Genomic DNA, 17790 nt, shown 5'->3' with positions numbered 1-17790 from the left:
AAACCTTGTGTAGGTGATAGTCTTGCTGTAGGTGAGAAGTCAGACTAGATAACTTCCAGAGGTTCTGGTGTTTCTGTGATTGCCAGAGTATGCAGTGCTTCATGGTTAATAATTAAACTAATATTTAAGCTAAAGTATTGGCATTTCCCTATTAGACCCAGCTAAGAGTCGTTCAGCAGTTGACACAGCCTGTATATAGCTTTAAGCAATCCACACTTTTTTTACTCATTCGTTCGGTTTTATCTGTCGTCTGGTTTGCCTCTGATTTAAATATTTAAAAATTGAAAGTTATATCTGATAAAAAAATCAAAAGTTACTGCTAGTAGTTAAATATGCCTATCAAAGAGGAGGTAGAAAACAGCTGGAAAACACTACTTCCAACTTCAAACGGTGCTTTTGAATCATTGTTTTACATCTTTACATATGTTACATTAATGCCTAATAGATATTAAGCAGCCTGTAATATGATGGAGCCTTATTATATGCTATAGTGTATACAGGGAAGAAGTCCTTCCCTTTGTATTTTGCAGTCAAGGTGTACTACAGCACATCTTAGACCCCATGGAATGATACCTCAGCATTTAAACCCAGCAGTTTATTAGCAGTATCTTTGAAAAAAAAACCCTATGAGAAATCCGTCTTAGGTTGTGGGCAAAAGTGCAGTAGTTCCTCAGGGAAACCTGTGGTTAGCAAAAATGGTTAGTAAAAACCACCAGCCCCTTCAATATGAAATAAAGACCTCAAATTTTATGGATTAGAAATAAAAAGTAGTTAGATAGGGGAGTGCCCTGCTGAGTTATCTGTCCTTGTGGAATGGTGAAGGTTGGTCTGTGCAGGGGTGAAAGGAAGAATTGATAAACTGAAGTAATCTATCTACTGTAAAGTTTGTTTCAAATGGAACAATGTGTAACTTTTCAAGGAAGGAAGATGGTACAGTGCTTCAGAAGTGAACTGATGAGGACATGTTTGATTTATCTCTCTTCACAGGGAGGACATGTGCATGTTAGAGATGATCTGCAGGACAAAAGATGCATTGTTTAGACCCCACCTTGCTATTAGGGCTTAGAGGGAAGACCAAGGTAACAGCAAAGCTAAAGCTGGTGTTTGTTCTATTGCTTATTGTTTTAACTCCTTTTCCACCTGTACTCATTTTTCCTGTGCTTCTTAACAGGCTGTTAGTGAATAGTCATGCTGTGTAATTTAGGCATCTTAATGTCCTGGACTGATGGACAGCCATTGATTAAACTAGTGGCATGCAGTTCAAGCTAAAATTTGGCTTCTGATTTTTCAGCATATCTTAAGTGCTGTGCATTCACAGATGGCACATAGTTGTATGTTTAAATTGAAGAATGTTAACAGCATTTTTGTAATGTTCAGAGTACCGTTTCATACTGTGGTCATATAATTTTGTTAAATACCTTGTTTTACCAAGAAGTAAGTGCTTTGTGTTGTTAAAAAAGGAAAAACAAATTTGTGGCAGTTTTACTGACAGTTTGACAAGTTTCATGTTTTTGGGTATTACATAGCTAAGAGAATAAGGATGAAAATTCTTTTGAAGACTGAAGCATGAAACAAGAATTTCTAAACTTCTAAAGCTACTGAAAATCAGACCTGTTGGGTATTACATAGCTAAGAGAATAGGGATGAAAACTCTTTTGAAGACTGAAGCATGAAACAAGAATTTCTAAACTTCTAAAGCTACTGAAAATCAGACCTGTTTGTTCAAAGATGGCCTAAGAACAAAAAACTTCGTCTTGTCAATTTAAATGGTTAGTAAGCATCTGCTTCCTTGTTCAAGAGGTAAATAATCAGTATGTTAAAACTGGGTAGAATATATTTGGAGATGCCTCAGGAAAGGATCTGAAGGAAAAAAAAGAAAGCCCTTTGTTGGTCTCACTGAAATATGGAGTATATCTCATCCATTGCTGGTGAGTGAAGATACATTGAAGCATAATTTTTTTCTGTTAAATGAATTTTTTAGTAATAATGTCAGTTTCCTCTCTCTATTTAACAGTACAAAAGGGAGGTTCTGAAAACAACAGAAAATGTTATATAACAAAGGAGAGACTTTCCAAAGAGCGAGTCAAAACCTAATTTCCATCTTTTGAATAGGAATGTGTAAAAATCTTTTACTAGTGTGGCTTGATTGTTATCCCCTTCTTTTCCCTATGTGTTTCAAACAAAAATGAATGTCACTTGCCATGTTGAGAGCTTGCTTGTATGAGTACAGATCAACAATAGGACAAGAGTTAAAAAAAATACTGAAATTGAACCTCACAATAACTATATTTATAAATATTAATAACTATTTTCTTTTAATCCAGGAAAGATGCTGTTATTTGACTCTGGAGCTTGCATACAGATTCTTATGAATTAGACTATCAACCAGCTCTGTGACAGTTTGAAAATACATGAAGCTTTAAATTAGAATAATGTGTATTTTTGTTCTTTCTCTGGACGTATAAAGAATTTCATATGTATATGAATGTAGCATTGGGAGAGAACTTCTGCTTTGTCTACACACACATTAATTTGTCTAAATTGAGGAAATAATGTGTTGTATTAGAATTATAAAAATAAGCACACTGATGGCTTTACAAACTTTGATATTAAGGGATACAGAAGATATTGAATTTGGGAAAAATGTAGCTGATCATTTCTCTGACTCCTGCTGGCCATAGATGCCACTGAAAAAGTCACTTTTTTCCCTAACATAGTAGTTTCTCTTTCTGAATAGCGTATTGATATTGAGGAGGATGAAATATGAATAAGCAGGATTTTGACTGAATAATCCTAGAAGAATTATTTAGTGTAAAATATTTAAGAATTTAATATGTGCAAGTTTGTAAAAAAGTGATTTTAGATGAATCTTAGAATTTACAGTACAAAGATATGTGTATGCAACCAGAAATGTTGATGAATATTTATGTAATATATCCTTAGAATGTATCTAAAATATTAAGATATGACTGTTAGTATATTGCTTGATAGTTACAAATAGCAATTAAAAAGGATTACAATGAATTATAGTACTGTTAACTGTGATATTGAGGAGTAGTTTTAAATTGAATGAGAAATTTGTATGGAATGTAAAATATGCTTTTAGGTAACTTTCTGGCCATAAGAGTCTTGGTAGAATTCTCTGAAGCAGTTCTTGGGTCAAATATTCATATTTTGTTTGCAAATTATGGAGTTGGAGATGCATTTGTTACAGTTTCTTCTGGTAAAAAGAAGTTGTCCTTCATTCCAGTATATTGTTAAATTTTTCTGATTTATAATTTCTTAGTGTTCTTCAATAATTTCCACACACAGAAATATACTGTGGAAGGGACTGGGTTTTTTTAATGCATTTTTTTTTTTGTAAGATAGAAAACTGTAACTAAAATCTCAGTGGAAAGCAAATGTCAGCAAAAAGATATATCACCTCTTTCAAGAAAAGAAATAATTCATAATTTCTGATATTAGTAGCATTTTTTATGTATAGAGACTTTGAAATGACAGTATCACTTGAGATTTTTGAAACTTTTTTTCTTGTGGTTATATCAGAGTATGGGTAAAGTTGTGTTTCAAATGTTTCTCATCAGGAAAATAATGTTAGTTTGCAGGAAAAATCAGGGTGCTTTCCCATAACTTTTAAATTTTTTTAGAACATATTTTAACACACAAAATTTTATTTTTTATGTTTATATAGAAAAATAAGATTTCCCCCCCCCCCCTTTATTATTTTTCTTTGTTTTTAAAAATAATTCCTTTGAATTCATTCCTAATTATAAGGAGAGGTGGGGTCTTTCCAGTGCCAAGTAAAGGAAGAGAATCACCTCCCTTGACCTGCTGGCCACCCCTCTTTTGAAGCAGCCTAGATATGGTTGGCTTTCTAGGCAGCAAGTGCACCTTGCCAGGTCACACTGAGCTTTTTTTCAATGAAGGTGGTGCTGTAAACTCTTAATGTTGCAGTCGACTCTGCTTTTTTGACCCATACACCTATCATTTTCTAATTTAGATCTTTCTAATTCATCTCAATTCAGCATTGATTCTACTTCAAGCAGCAGATTGGACTAGATGACTTCCCATGGTCCCTGCATGGGACAACATTTGGAAAAGAAAAAAGCTCTTTCCATTATTATGTAAAATTTACATTTTCTGCTTAGCAATCTGTAGTTTTGTGCAATAAAATAATCTCAACTTACTCCTTCGTAATTTCTTAGGTGGCAGTATTGGAGAGCACATCTTGCAGATTCATCTGTTTTATAAATTTTACATTGAATTTTCCATCAAGTTCCAAATAGTTGCAGTTTCCCATGTGTGCTTTCTTGGGCCATTTAATCTTTCTTTTTCTTTTGGAATTAAAATTATATTTTTCAGTAGTGTTTTATGGATTTTATAGTTTTAAAAAATGTATGGATTTTTAAAAAAAATTATCTTTTTAACGTCCAAGGAAAATCTAGAAATAAAATTGTTGTTAAGTAAGTTATCTACGTTTTCATGCTTGGGTTTCCTAAAAAGATAGATAAGGAGGAAATGTTAAAAAAGAGAAATTATAATTTTCTGTTATTTGTAAAGATAATTCCATTCCCCGAGGTAATCAAGTGTTCTGTATTGCTTACAATTTTTCTTGGTATTAAAAAAATTTGACAGCAAAGGCTTTTTGGTTCCGTAAGTCTCAGCTGCTGTTTATGTACCCTATATATGGAGATACTTCATCTATACAGTCTTTTTCATCCAATTCAAACATAGATCAGTTTCCCTTTATTTCATGTAATAGGGATTAGAGTAATTGCTAAGTATATAAATGTTTGGGTTTTGAGAACACTTAGTTTTTCTTTTTAACTGAATATTATGTATGTTACACTTAAGCAGCTTTTCTCTATCAGTTAGTTACCTGATCCAGGCTATTGCACAGCTGCTCTGAAGAGTCGGCACGGGAATGGGAACAAATGATGGGTGAACAGAGGGAACACTATTGAAATAAACTAGATCTTTCTAAGTCTAACACTTAAGATGCTTTTTGTTCTTTCATCTTTGCCTTCCCACCCCCAGGTCTTTTTTTCATGTTGGTCAGGTTCAGTTACATTTGATCGAAGACTAGAAATATCAAAGGGAATTTAGTTCTGTTTTTTCAAAGAGGCCAACATCTGGGTAGAACAAGGAGCCCATTAATCTTACTGAAGGTTAGTGAAGGTTGTAGGCTGCCTTGGACCTCAGGTTTATTAGTTTGAAGAGTATTCAGATGAGAGACACATTTCAACTGGCTTAAGCATAGAAAATTTTGCATCAGAATTTACAAACCATTGTGAGACTAATACATTGGAAATCAAGCTTTAAGATTAAATGGATGCAGATCATTGTGCATCCTTAGATTCTCTTTTGCCTTCTGATTTGCCTCAGCAGACAACACTGTAGAAACTGTGGGTTCTCTAATCATATGTAAATTCTTAAACATTGATAGACTATGAATGTGCTTTTCTAGGTCAGTTATTTATTCTAAATGTCTTTCATCACACTGTCTGTTCCACCTTCTTGGGATCTGGGCTATGACTCTTAAGGGAGGAGCACTAATATGCACTTTTAGACATAACATAATTTGTGGGCTATTTTTCCTTTTTTTAAAAAAAAAAAAAAAAAAAAAAGAGAAGAAGCTCCCTCCTAACCAAAAGGAAACCTCAAAAGCCCAGGCCCCTTTAAAATTTTCCTACGAAGTATTGTTACCATTGCAATTACCTAAGGTCAAATTTGCATGAAGATATTGCATACAGGATAGATGTGCATCTAAACAAGAGTTTTCAGAAAATAAAAACATCTATGCTGCTTTAAAGATGCTTTATAATAATTCTTTCTTCCTACATGTACGTAGGAAGAAAGAAAACCATGGTTAGATTGGTTTACAAATCACTTTACAGTATGTCTTTAGACTTTTCTAATAGGAGTTTTTTATGATGATTATTTTTGTAAAGTATGATAATAGTAATTAAAACTTTGCTAATTTTAAAATATGTGTGTTGCTTAGTTATGCAAGAATAGAGTCATCCTACTTCTCATTGTTAGTTGTCTTATTTTGTTTAGTAAAGTGATAGGGTTTTATTTTGTCAGTGTTATTTATATATAAGGACTACTTTACAAATATTTATGTGGTTGAATTATATATTTGGAGTACTATGCATATCGTGTAGAATAAAACCCTAAGCATACTGAAATTCAGAGGACAACCATCAGATTTGTAAACATTAACTAGGTGGATTCTTATTTTTTCCAAGAAATTAATGTAGTTGCTTTTGAAATAAAATTTTTAAACTAGGTTTTTTATTTTTGCTAAGTTCCATTGTGGAAATAATTTTCTCTTATTGCTTGGAAAATGGAAGTTTCGGTAATGGGAATGTAGGCAGATACAGGGCTGCCGTACAGGAAATGGAACCAAACAATATTTTACAGAACACTACAGGCAAAAGAGGATTCATAATGAAAAGTCCAGTTTCTGTTCTTGCAGTTTTATGTCAAGACACGGTGACAACTTGTGTGTTTTAAAAATCACACAACATTGAATAGGTGAAGGAAAATTCTGCAAATAAATGTCCCCCTAGAAAAGAAGTACTGAAAGCTGTGAAGTGACTTAGCTTGGGAAAGCTGGACAAAAAAAAAATGAAGTGTACCTAGTGAAAAACACCTATTGAAGTTATCTGTGTGCATATATTTTTCTTTGGAATACATGTAAAAAAAGTGACCTGAAACATATGCTGGACATATTCTTGTATGGTCATTAATATAAAATAATAAACCCCACTTATATTGCTAATAAAACATAAAAATTTGGGTTCTCAAAGATGATTTTTACTTTTTTTTTAAATTTAATATGACTTTTCAGAGAAATCAAGCAAAATGACTGATGAAAATACCCTCAAAACATCTTGGATGAGGTAAAAAAAAATACTGCATAAATAGAGATCAGCAAATATATTAAATATGTTACTCAAAAGCCATCTGGATATGGTCCTGTGCAGCCGGCTACAGGTGGCCTTGAACAGGGAAGTTAGATTAGAGGGCTTCTGGAAGTCTCTTTCAAACTCAGCCCTTTCATGACTTTGTGAAATAAGGTAAAAAACAGGGATAGAAAAATTCTGCCATTCTAGTGTGGAATGTGTCAACTGCTGAAGTACAGAACAACTGCTGGAAATGTAACCATTTTGCCTGGACTCCTTTCTTGGCAATTTTTTGAGTGTTTCTGGGTGTCCACAAATATGATAAACTCATTTTATTTATTGTTATGGGATCAAATATGTTTGGACCAGCGCTTGTTGTCTGCATGTACTGTGATTTATGCAAAGCTTACAGCTTTTTTCTAAATCTTGTCAGAGAGAATTGTCCAGAGAAAGAATTCTAAGCTATGCTACTGAGGGACTGTGCTGCTGTTGTACCAACACTGCTCAGCTTGCAGGGCTGGCTCTATGAACAGTACTCTGATGCAAAGATGAAAAATAACTTCTTGCAGGTTTTAATAGAGCTTTTGAGCTTTGCTATGATACCTGCAGTGTTTGAAAGTCTAATTCTGAAATCAACTTAGACGAGTTGGAGGTATAGAAAGAGTAGTCTTTCAAGTTAGTAAACCATCTAAAAGTTTTACCAAAGATCTAATTTAGCGATTTGTTCTAGGCAGCGTTCTCAGTTGTTGCTGTCTTACTTTTAGACTTCCCCCCTTTCCCTCTCCTTCCCATTAGTATATTTGTTATCTATAGTCTTATGTTCTTAAAGCTTTGATTACTTGGGTTATGTATGATGTCAGGGATTTCTGAATGGTGTTTAAGCCAGGTCCAGGGCTTCCAAGTGCAAGTGAGGTCTGGTGCACTCAGCCCAAGAAGGCTCTGGGTAGCAATTGCATGGAGAAAGGTAAGTGGCCATTGGAGATCTCCCTGACTAGCTGTGTCACTGTAAGTGAACAGCATATTGTCCATGTTTTTAGGTAATGATCAACTGATAATGTTGGTTAAATGCAAGAAACAAAAAGCATGGAATATGGAAGTAAACCTTCAGGGGGAGAAAAGGGTTTTTTGATCTCTTGGATGAATTTTTGTTAAAAAAAAAAAAGCATAGCACACTTGTTCTTCTGGTCTTTGTGGAATATATATCTTTACTCTATGTCTTAAATTATGTGCTAGTTTGTAGTACAGCCAGATAAGTGAGCTGCTATTGCTACAAAGACAAAATTCAACTGGCAGCTGTAGAAACAAGAGCACGATTTTGAAGTAGCTATTTGTCTTAGTAGATATGTGTTCTCTTCTGACGGGGGAAAAAAAATTTAATACCTTTCCACTACTATACCTGTATTTATTTTCACATTTCTGTTTCCTTGTGTGCAGACTTGCTTGTGTCCCACAGTTTCAGACACTGTTTACTTTCCACCCACTGCTTTCTAAAACTACATCAGTGTATCTCAGCTGTCGTCTTCTGTCAAATCCATAACTAATGACAAAGTGGTGCTTTAAAAATTAAATCAGACTGTCTCTGAGGAAATGAAAGAGTGATCTGCATGTAACCACTTTATCAAAAGAGAAGAAAAATAGTCAAACATATAAATTAATAGTATGTATAAAAGCTTAAGACTTAGAAATGTGTACATGGCTGTATTTTGTTAAAAGTTCCTACAGCTCCTCAATTTATTTTTCAACCCATTTTTAAAACTTACTGCTACAAGTGAATCAAATGTGTCTCATAAATCTGGAGTTATCTTGGATGTAGCGGTATTAGAGTGTTCAAAAATGTCTTCAAATATTGAATTTCAAATTGTTTATAAAGCTGTGTAGCATCATGACTTTCCAAGCAAAATTTTCTCATTTTCTACTTTTCTTGTTCCTCCTTCAAGATTTGAAAATTATATGTATATTTTCCTTTCCTACCAGAAGCACCAGCTTTCTACAGGTAGGAAATAAATGAGTAGTTTCTCTTGCATTATTTTACCTACTTAATATATGTTACAGTTTTTTAAAGTGTCAAGATGGCCATGCTGACTCCCTTTTTTAAGAAAAATAAAAAAATCTCTATTTTGACTGTAGCTGACCAAGAAAAAAACCTGAAGGATTTAAGAGAAGAAAATGAATTTTATGTTTATCCACATGAGTTTCCATTACTTGGTTTTATGTTACAAATTTGATTGAAGTTACGGATCATCTGGAACAGTAGATTGTCTAGTGTTTTCCCTGAAGAATGCCTGTACCTTACACAGTTTTTTCACTAAGTTCTGGTATATTAATGAAATGTGAAAATATTCTATATTTGCATACTTTTTCAATGATACTTTGTGCAAACGCTTTAGAGGTCTTTTTAAAATAAACTGAATGTAACTGGTACTTATCAACAGAAATCCATACATATATATGAAAATTAAAAGGTGGTCCTTCCTCCAAAAAAATCAAAAAAGTGAAAATCAATTTTGTGAACCTGTCAATTTCAGGGCTACATGAAGACATTTGAGTGACGACTTTTAATCCACCAGTAATATTCTCTGTAGGAGCTATTAGGTAAACAGGATGACTGTTGAACAATGCTTACTCAGGCAGCTGGGATCAAATGTCTCTCTCAGTGTTTCTAAGTGGTCTTCTTTTTCCTATTGAACAAGAGTCAGAAGGGTGCAGCCATGATTTTTGCTAAAATATTTAGGGCATCTGCGAGATTGAGAAGGCTTCTTAGATTAGGCTTTGTAGTAAACTAGCAGGCATAGATATGTTGCACATAGTAATACATGCTGTCTTTCAGTTGAAAACTAAGAATTAATTTTTTGTATTTGTGAGGTTGCTTGTTAAAAGTGCAAAGTCCTTTTGTTTGAAAGCAACAAGCTGGAATGATTTTCCAGAATTTTCTGATCTAAACAGAATGGCATGTCTAAAAATGTGCAGAAAAGTACCATGCTTTAATAGGATAAATTGGTTCATGTTTCATATATATTGGACATCTTAGGATATAGCAGTAAAATGTAAATTTAAAACTGTTTATCACATTATTTGTGCTTATAATAATAAATTCTTCGAGCAAAATCCAGATACTCTGAAGTTATCTTCAACTCAAGCATTTTGTTTTTATGATATCAGTATGCATGAATGCCTGTGAAAAAGAGCTGAAGGGGTGTACTTTTGCTCATCATACACTAAACCTAATTTCATTGGTCTTTGTCTCGTGAAATGTGGAGGGAATCTGAACTACAGTTCTAATCTAATCATTTCTGATTGCACCCATTTTTTCCCTCTCTCTCCAATTAAAAAAGGAATTACAATTTGCATGACCTTCTTAGTGTAATCATGAAGCAGAAGCTGTGTTGTCATGAGATGGGAAATCAGTTGAGTAAGCAATGCCCAATGCAATTGAGATAGGTAACTTAATTTAAAAATTAGGGAGCATGATGAGAAAAAATAGCTGGGAATGAATTTATGTTTTGGGAGTATTTATTTTAATAAGGGAAAGCAAGAAAAATTTTTTTAAACTGCAGAAACTTCAAAAATAAAGGTCTAGCTTAGATGTAGCATTCTGGAGCGTTTTGGTTTGTCTTTATGAAGAAGAGACTGTAGAAGAAGAATTCAGCAACAGAATTAAAGATTTAAATTATCAGATTAGTTTATCTCAAGAAACCTTTGCAACTTGAGCTGAGGAGCATAATGGAAGAGTATCAGTTACATTTTTATTTACAACTCTTTTTGTTAAGAGGATGTAATTTACTTCCACAGACAAGTATAAATATTAAGTTTCATGCAATGTATAAGGTATAATTAAACTCAGGAATAGTATGCTAAAAAAGATACAAGGAAATGCTATACACAGTTTTAGTTTGGCATGAATGTAGCATTTTAATCTTTACTGCATTTTTCCAAGGAAAAGAAATTTGATTTAAACTGACTTAAAAAAATACTGCACATTTTTCTTGGTTAGAGTTTGAAGCTATAAAACTTTACTGTGGTTTGACTTTATGTCTTAAGAACATAATTATTTCCAAAGCAGGTCTTTTACTGATTATAAACATGGTAATATCCTTAGTGCTCTCTGTAACTGCCACAGATTTTCTACGTTTCTGTCAGTATGAAGATAGTCTTCTGCATTCCTTAAAGTAAATTAAGCAACAATAAAATAAATACTTGAGCCTGGATGGAAGTAGTCATTTAAGTCTGATCTCCAAGGCTGGAGAAATAGTTGTCTGTGAACTTTTTAATTTGCCATACACTTCCAGCGTTAGGTTGTTCTGTGTTTGTTTTTCCATCAACTCTTTGCACATGCATGCTTCTTGCATAGCTCCCTGAATGTCAGCCAGCACTTGAGGGCACTTGAGATTGTGTATCTACAAAAGGAATCTGTTTCCTGGGGAACCTGAGGGTTTTTTTCTTCTTTTACCTTTAGGATTCTTTTCATGCAAGCCCAACAATTCTTTCAGAGCCCTAGAAATACTTAGATGGTCAGTTTTAGGAGACACAATTAACACACCAGTGCATGTGCTGGTGTAGCTGCAAGAGACAACCAGTGAAAGAAACAAATTTTCAGAGCCTCTGCCCAGCATCTGATTAGTGACTAGGATTTTTTTATAAAAGCTAGTGGACAAGAACATAGTAGAGTTTACTGACTGAATTAATTCATGGAGAAGTGTAACCTGAGATTGACCTTTGAAAAAGTAGAAAACTATTAGTACAGAGCTGTAAAACTGTTGATGTCTGGTTCTCTATGCAACCTCTGTATCTGGAACCCCTTACATGCTGTGTCCTAATTTATTTGCAATAGTAGAGCAGGAAGTAATTTTTGTCCAGTTCACTGCACGACTACCTTGAAGTAGAGAAGATCTAGTAGATCTATGTGATAGGTCTATGCTGGATGTTTCGCTGGTAAAGCAAGCAGTTGCAATATCTTTTTTTTCTAATGAGAAGAAGATGAGCAGAAATGTCTCCAGAATAAGAGCTGTATCATGTACCGAGGTCCTAAACTAAACTAAAACTTAGAACACACATAGAGGAATACAGATGTGTGTAAACTATTTTTTACAGATAAAACATTTTGTGGCTCTGGAGTTGAACTGGGAATGAATAGTGAAGGAGGCTGTTGCCAACATGAGAATATGGAACTGTAGAATGTTAAGGGGTTGGAATGACCTTAAAAATCATCTAGTCCCAACCCCGCCTCCCACTAGACCAGGTTGATCAAGGACTTATCCAACCTGGCTTTGAACACCACCAGGGTCGGGGCATCCACAGTGTCCCCAGGAACATGTTCCAGTATCTCACCACTCTCACGGTGAAGAATTTCATCCTAATATCTGTCCTAAATCTCCCCTTTTTGAATTTGTATCCCTTACTCCTTGTCCTATCACTACAGTTCCTGACAAAGAGTCCTTTTCCAGCTCTCCTGGTAGGTCCCCTTTGGATATTGGAAGGGTGCTGTGAGGTCTCCATGTAATCTTCTCTTCTCCAGGCTGATTTGTTGCAAATTTTGAAGTGTATGTGGTGAGCAAGGCAGGAAAAAAATTGGAAAAAGAGAAGAGATAATGGCATAGTTTATAAAGCTGGATCCCATTTTGTGGGATTGTATTCATCTTCATACCTGCTGCTAAATTGCTTTGTGGAGCAAGCCAAGTAACTTCACTAATATCCCACTAATATGTTGCTTTCTCTGTACTCAGTTCATGAGATCTGGCTTGCAGAAGTGTCGGAGGCTGCAGCTGCTACTTTAAGTAGTACTTCATTTTGAATGAATTAAAGTACCATGTAAAAAATAGAGACTTATTTTTGGCATAGCGAAGGAGCAAAAGGGAGGTAACTGTTGTGGCTTTATTTTCAGGATTATCCTCCATCGCCCTTCATCACTTTAACTTGGAGTGCTGTGAAGAGCATTTTCTCTTACCATTCACTTTGTGACACAGAAGATGTGCCACCTTAATTTCTGGGTTTGCATTTGCCACATATAATGGGAAGTACTTTGGAAGACAAACAAACATGAAAGATCAGACTGGGCTTAGACAGCTACTTCCTGTTTACTCTTCCTTTTACTAAGTTCCTGATAATTCAAAAAGATATAATCATATTTCTCATTTTGTTCTACTGTTACCACAAAAATATTTTTGGAAATATTAATATTCTATAGCATACAAAAGTAATTGAGAAAATGTATTTAAATATTATTTGAAAAAGATGATCAGCGTCTTGAAATAAGTTGCTCCGTACTGTATCTAAGCAACATGGACAAAACAAACCATTCAGTCCCAGGCACAAAGGTGATGGAGACATCACAAGTAGTATAATTATAAGTGTAATGACTCAGTATTATGGTCCTACAAAGCAGATGGAGTTTTCATAGGCAGCCTTAATTTTGGTGCTTTAAATTTTAGAATGTCTGGCTTTACAAACTTAAAAATCTTTTTGTGTATGTTCAGATGTATCATATACTGGTTCAAAAACATACGAAGGGAATGGAAGTTATTTGTACCGATGTCCGTGTGGTTTATCATTAGATTTGAAAACCTTAAACTCTTCTTACAGTTTTGCCAATTGACCTTCTAATCACATTCAGTGATGAAACATGTTTAGAAAATATCCGTGAACCCTTCACATTTAGAGAAATTTGGAGATAGTGCTATAATTAAATAATTTTGCCAAACTGGTTTTGGGTAAGTAGTTCAGGTGATCAAACTGTCTGTTCCTGATATTCTAGGTCATTTGTTGAACAGTATAGCAGAAGAAAGTCAGTGCCAGGATAAAGACTTTGCGATTGTGTCATATGGTTCTTATGAATGGTTCTTCTCTTCATACCTTAATCAGATTCATATTCAGAAACTATTCTAATTTATACTTAAATCCTCTAATTAAAAAGTATATTGTATGTGTTTGGTTTAAGAGCACTAGTATCTTAAATGAATGTATTTTATATATAATTTGCTCTCAGTATATGGCAACTAATGTTAATGAGCAGCGTAGTAAATTGAATTCAACCTCATAATCTTACATCAAGTCCATCCATCACTCTTCCATTCCAGTGACCTGGAACTACATGGTGCAATTAACTTTACTTTTTCTGGGCAACAACATGTCTTGTCTGTCCCTTCTACAAGTCTGTGCAGGACTTGGAAGTTTCTTTTATTTGGATCCCCTGAGGCAAGTACTTTCTGTACTAAGAAGGAGGTTTAAAAAAATCGCCTGCTTCATGAAGGACATAAAATGTCCTTCTACTTAGAGCATCTGCAAGAGAAATTGTTTCCTTTCTCCTCAGTTGCCTTCACTTGTTTTTGTTTAAGGGAGGAATGTAGGAAATGGATTGAAATGGCCATCACATTTGTAGCTCTGGTGTTGAAAAATTAAAAGGTTTGTTTTGGTTTTTTAAATCTTATAAAATGATATTTGATTTTTCTTCCGGTCTTCATACTGCACCGGTTTGCCTCTTGGACATAAGGACTTCAGCACATCAAAAATCTCATGAATCAGACTAGCTGTTTGTCTAGCCAAGTATGGCAGTCTTCAGCAGTAGTAGTTAGGAGAAGCTCATTAAAGAGGCATCTCACATCTGACCCCTCTTAGGACCTTATTTCCCATGCTGCCCCTGAAGTCTGTATCACTTATTAGTTGTTTTAGAGGGCACATCCATTCTTATTTCTGGATCAGTTTTGGACCTATGTTTTATTTATCTAATGTGTTTTTGATCCTGTTGATATTTCTGCTTCTACACTTTCATGGTATGAATTCCAGAAGATCCCTATATGATCTCTATAATAAGAGCGTAGAAATTTTCTGTAAGTCTTGCATGCTCTCTGTGTAAGGAACCTGAGGCATTTCTTGCTAGAGTCGTATTTCCAGTTAGAGGCAAAAGGTTTTCAATACTTGTCAGGTGGAACGTGCTGAGAGCTGCGTGTGTAAATCTTGTTCTCTCATCAGGGATGGTTTTTTCATATCTTGCAACCATCTTGAGTATTTTGCACTGTGTTCTGGGAATACACCAGAAGGTTTTGGAACTATGGGCTTTTAATAAAGTGAGCGGTGAATGCAACCCAATCAGTTGGTCTGGTGTGTCACAATTGTGCCTTGCACCCTGTTTCATGAATTCCTTGCAGATACTCAACAGTCACGTGTACAGTTTTAATGTGGGAAAAAATGCAGTCATCCTCTCTTTTGTGATGGATGCTACTGGTAGGGTAAGAAGATAATCATTTGTATCTGAGGATTAGATACTGCTTACTTCCAGTCTGCTTAGGTTGATTTAGTATGGCCTAGCTGGAGTGTGAACAGTTAAAGATGTATGGTTAAATTCTCAGTCATACTTGATGCTGTAACTGTGTATTTTTAGTTTATCTCAATTGCAAAGTAGAACATGTTGTTTAAGCCATAATGCAAACACCTATCATTTGTTTATCCATCAATCAAATTTCATTATGACTTGGTTTTTTTGGGCCTGAATTGAATATTGCAAGAATACTAGATTTTTCAGATTTTTTCCAGGAAACCTGAAAAGCTCAGTACTTGGGACACCTCACTGAGATAATGTATATAAAAGCCTCCTGTATATTTACTGTAATTGTTGCTTCTGAACAGAATATGAGAAACCTCTTTACATTTTTGGCTAGCTGGGAGTGTCTGTCATACAACAGTTTCCCATTTGATATTTTAATGCCTTTTTTTTCCGGAGATTTGTTCTTACTTTCACTTTGTAATGTACCTTGAATGAAATGTTTCTTTAAATTTTGGAGTTTCATTATGCATCTCTGAGCCATTGAAATTCAGAAGATGAAGAAATAGATACACCTGAACATACACAGTAGCAAACATGCTTGCTTTAAAATTATGTTTATTAGTATAGGTAAAGAATAGAGATTGAATTGTTCAGGAAGAAAAGTTTCAGGATGGAACGATAATCTGCAGAATTTTTTATATCCTGAAGAATTTCAAGTTTACTTCATTTTTTCAACTTGATCTGCTGTCACAAAAAGAGTGACTTAGACAATTACAGCTGTTTCAGATGAGGAAATAAAGGGAATGTCTACTTTGCAGTAGTGTTGGGATTTGCCTTCTGAAGGGCAGTGAGGATGTGTGCTGCTCACAAGGTGGTAGGATGACTGTACACTCTAAGTGGCACTGGGCAGGCTATCAAGGTTTTTATGTGTTTTTCTTTGACCTCACCTCCCAAAAAGATCTGTGATACTCATTGCATCTGTCTTGTCAGATCCACAAATATGGATCTACAGCTGAAAAAGACAATCTGGCAAGTTTTTTTACTTTTCAGCTGTTTCTAGTTGCTATGTATGTGAAAAACAGTAAGTGGAAACAGAAATAGAGCATATGAATTTTCATTGTGAAATACAAACCCCTATTGAAACACCACTTTAAAAAAAAAAAGACTTTATCTAATGATAGAGCGGTATTTGTTTTTTCATTGTGTAGATTACATTCTTTGTATATTTAATGTGGAATTCGTGTCATATGATGACCTTTCAGCTTTGAATCACTGCTTCCTTGAAAAATAATTGTTCTTAAGAAGTTTGGCTGTGTAACAACAAGGCATTACAGTATGCAGTTACTGTATTTTTATTTTTTTTTTTTTTGCTGTCGCACATTACTGGGATCAAAACATATACTATCTTATACTGAATCTTCTAAAAAATGTTTTTGTTTCCAATTTTTTTTCTTTCCTCTTGTTTTTTAACTATACTGTGCTTTAGGAAAGGGCTTAGGAAATTTCCTCTACTGTCTTCTAAAGATTGCACTTAATTGAAGAAGGGAATATACGTACACTTTTTTTGTATGTGTCTGGCAGATGTGTTCAGAAGTGTGTCTGAAATCTGTAAAAATTCTAAAACATAAGCCGATCATCCCTAAGTCTTTGATCTCTGTGTTTTGACATACTGCTGTAGATAGAACTGACCTTACTTATGGACTGTGGTGTGAAATGTGGTATGAAAGTGCTGACGTTAAGTTACTATTGCTTTTAATATTTTGTCTCTGTTGTGAAAATTTTACTCTTTGACACTTTCATGTAAGTGCCTCTATGTTTTCATATTTGGAAAGTCGAGTATATTTCAGTCTTTCTACAACTGTGTACTTTGAGATCAGTGAGCAAAGCTTACAGGAATGTTACTGGTAATAGCAGTAGTACTTAACTATTTAAAAAATATATTTCTATTCAGAATAAAAATAGCTGATGAATAAAGTATGTAGAAAAATACTAGTGCTATGAGAGAAAAGTATACGTGTGGGAAATAGGTATTTTAAAGATATATTTAATAATTGTTAAAGGAATGCAATTCATTAGGGTGCCTATCAGGAAAATTACTTAAATTTTAGTTCATATCAGTTCTGTTTTCAAGGGAAACTAAATAACGCTAATTTCACAGCTTCTTAGAAGATTCCTTAATCATGAAGATATTTGTATGTTTAAAAAGAAATGAGGTAAACTGCCAACATTGCTTCATAAAATTATACTACAGGTCAGTCTGAAAATCGTGTCTGTTTCAGGGGCCTCGTCTCCATAGGGACTAGAAGCAGCTATTGCTGAAGTCTAAGTTAAGTATAATTTAAGAGATTTGTGTTTTGGGTTGGTTGATCCTTCTGCCTTTTACCCCTGGAAACAGTCAAGCTAGCATTCAGTCAGCAAGTTGGTCAGCAGGTCTTTCAATATTTTGTATATGTTCTTCAAAAATATTTTTGTACACATGATAAATAGAGGTAGCCTCTTTACATTCCATTATTATTCGATGGTTAAGGACTTCAGTGCTTTTGTCTGCTGTAAAATTGAGTTAGTATGATGAAAGCCAGGAAGCACTGTTTTAGAATTAAAAGACATGGGAAAAACTAAAAAGGT

At 34.4% G+C, this 17790-nt stretch overlaps 1 protein-coding gene across 5 annotated transcripts in view; it reads left to right on the top strand.

Annotated features, from left to right (window-relative positions):
* PRKD1 (protein kinase D1) overlaps nucleotides 1–17790 on the top strand; it is a 121604-nt gene that overhangs the window by 11724 nt on the left and 92090 nt on the right. The window contains exon 1 of one of the 5 annotated variants that reach the window (XM_032691535.1): nucleotides 932–1079. The exons of the other annotated variants lie outside the window; for them this stretch is intronic. Coding sequence (XP_032547426.1) covers nucleotides 1029–1079 — 51 coding nt within the window. The 5' untranslated portion in view covers nucleotides 932–1028. Of the gene's footprint in view, nucleotides 1–931; nucleotides 1080–17790 lie in introns of those variants that run through there. 5 annotated transcript variants of the gene reach the window in all.

The sequence above is a fragment of the Chiroxiphia lanceolata genome, chromosome 6, assembly GCF_009829145.1.
Source record: "Chiroxiphia lanceolata isolate bChiLan1 chromosome 6, bChiLan1.pri, whole genome shotgun sequence".
Taxonomy (NCBI): domain Eukaryota; kingdom Metazoa; phylum Chordata; class Aves; order Passeriformes; family Pipridae; genus Chiroxiphia; species Chiroxiphia lanceolata.
The sequence above is the reverse complement of the archived record's forward strand: the minus strand, read 5'-3'. Positions and strand labels throughout refer to the sequence as shown.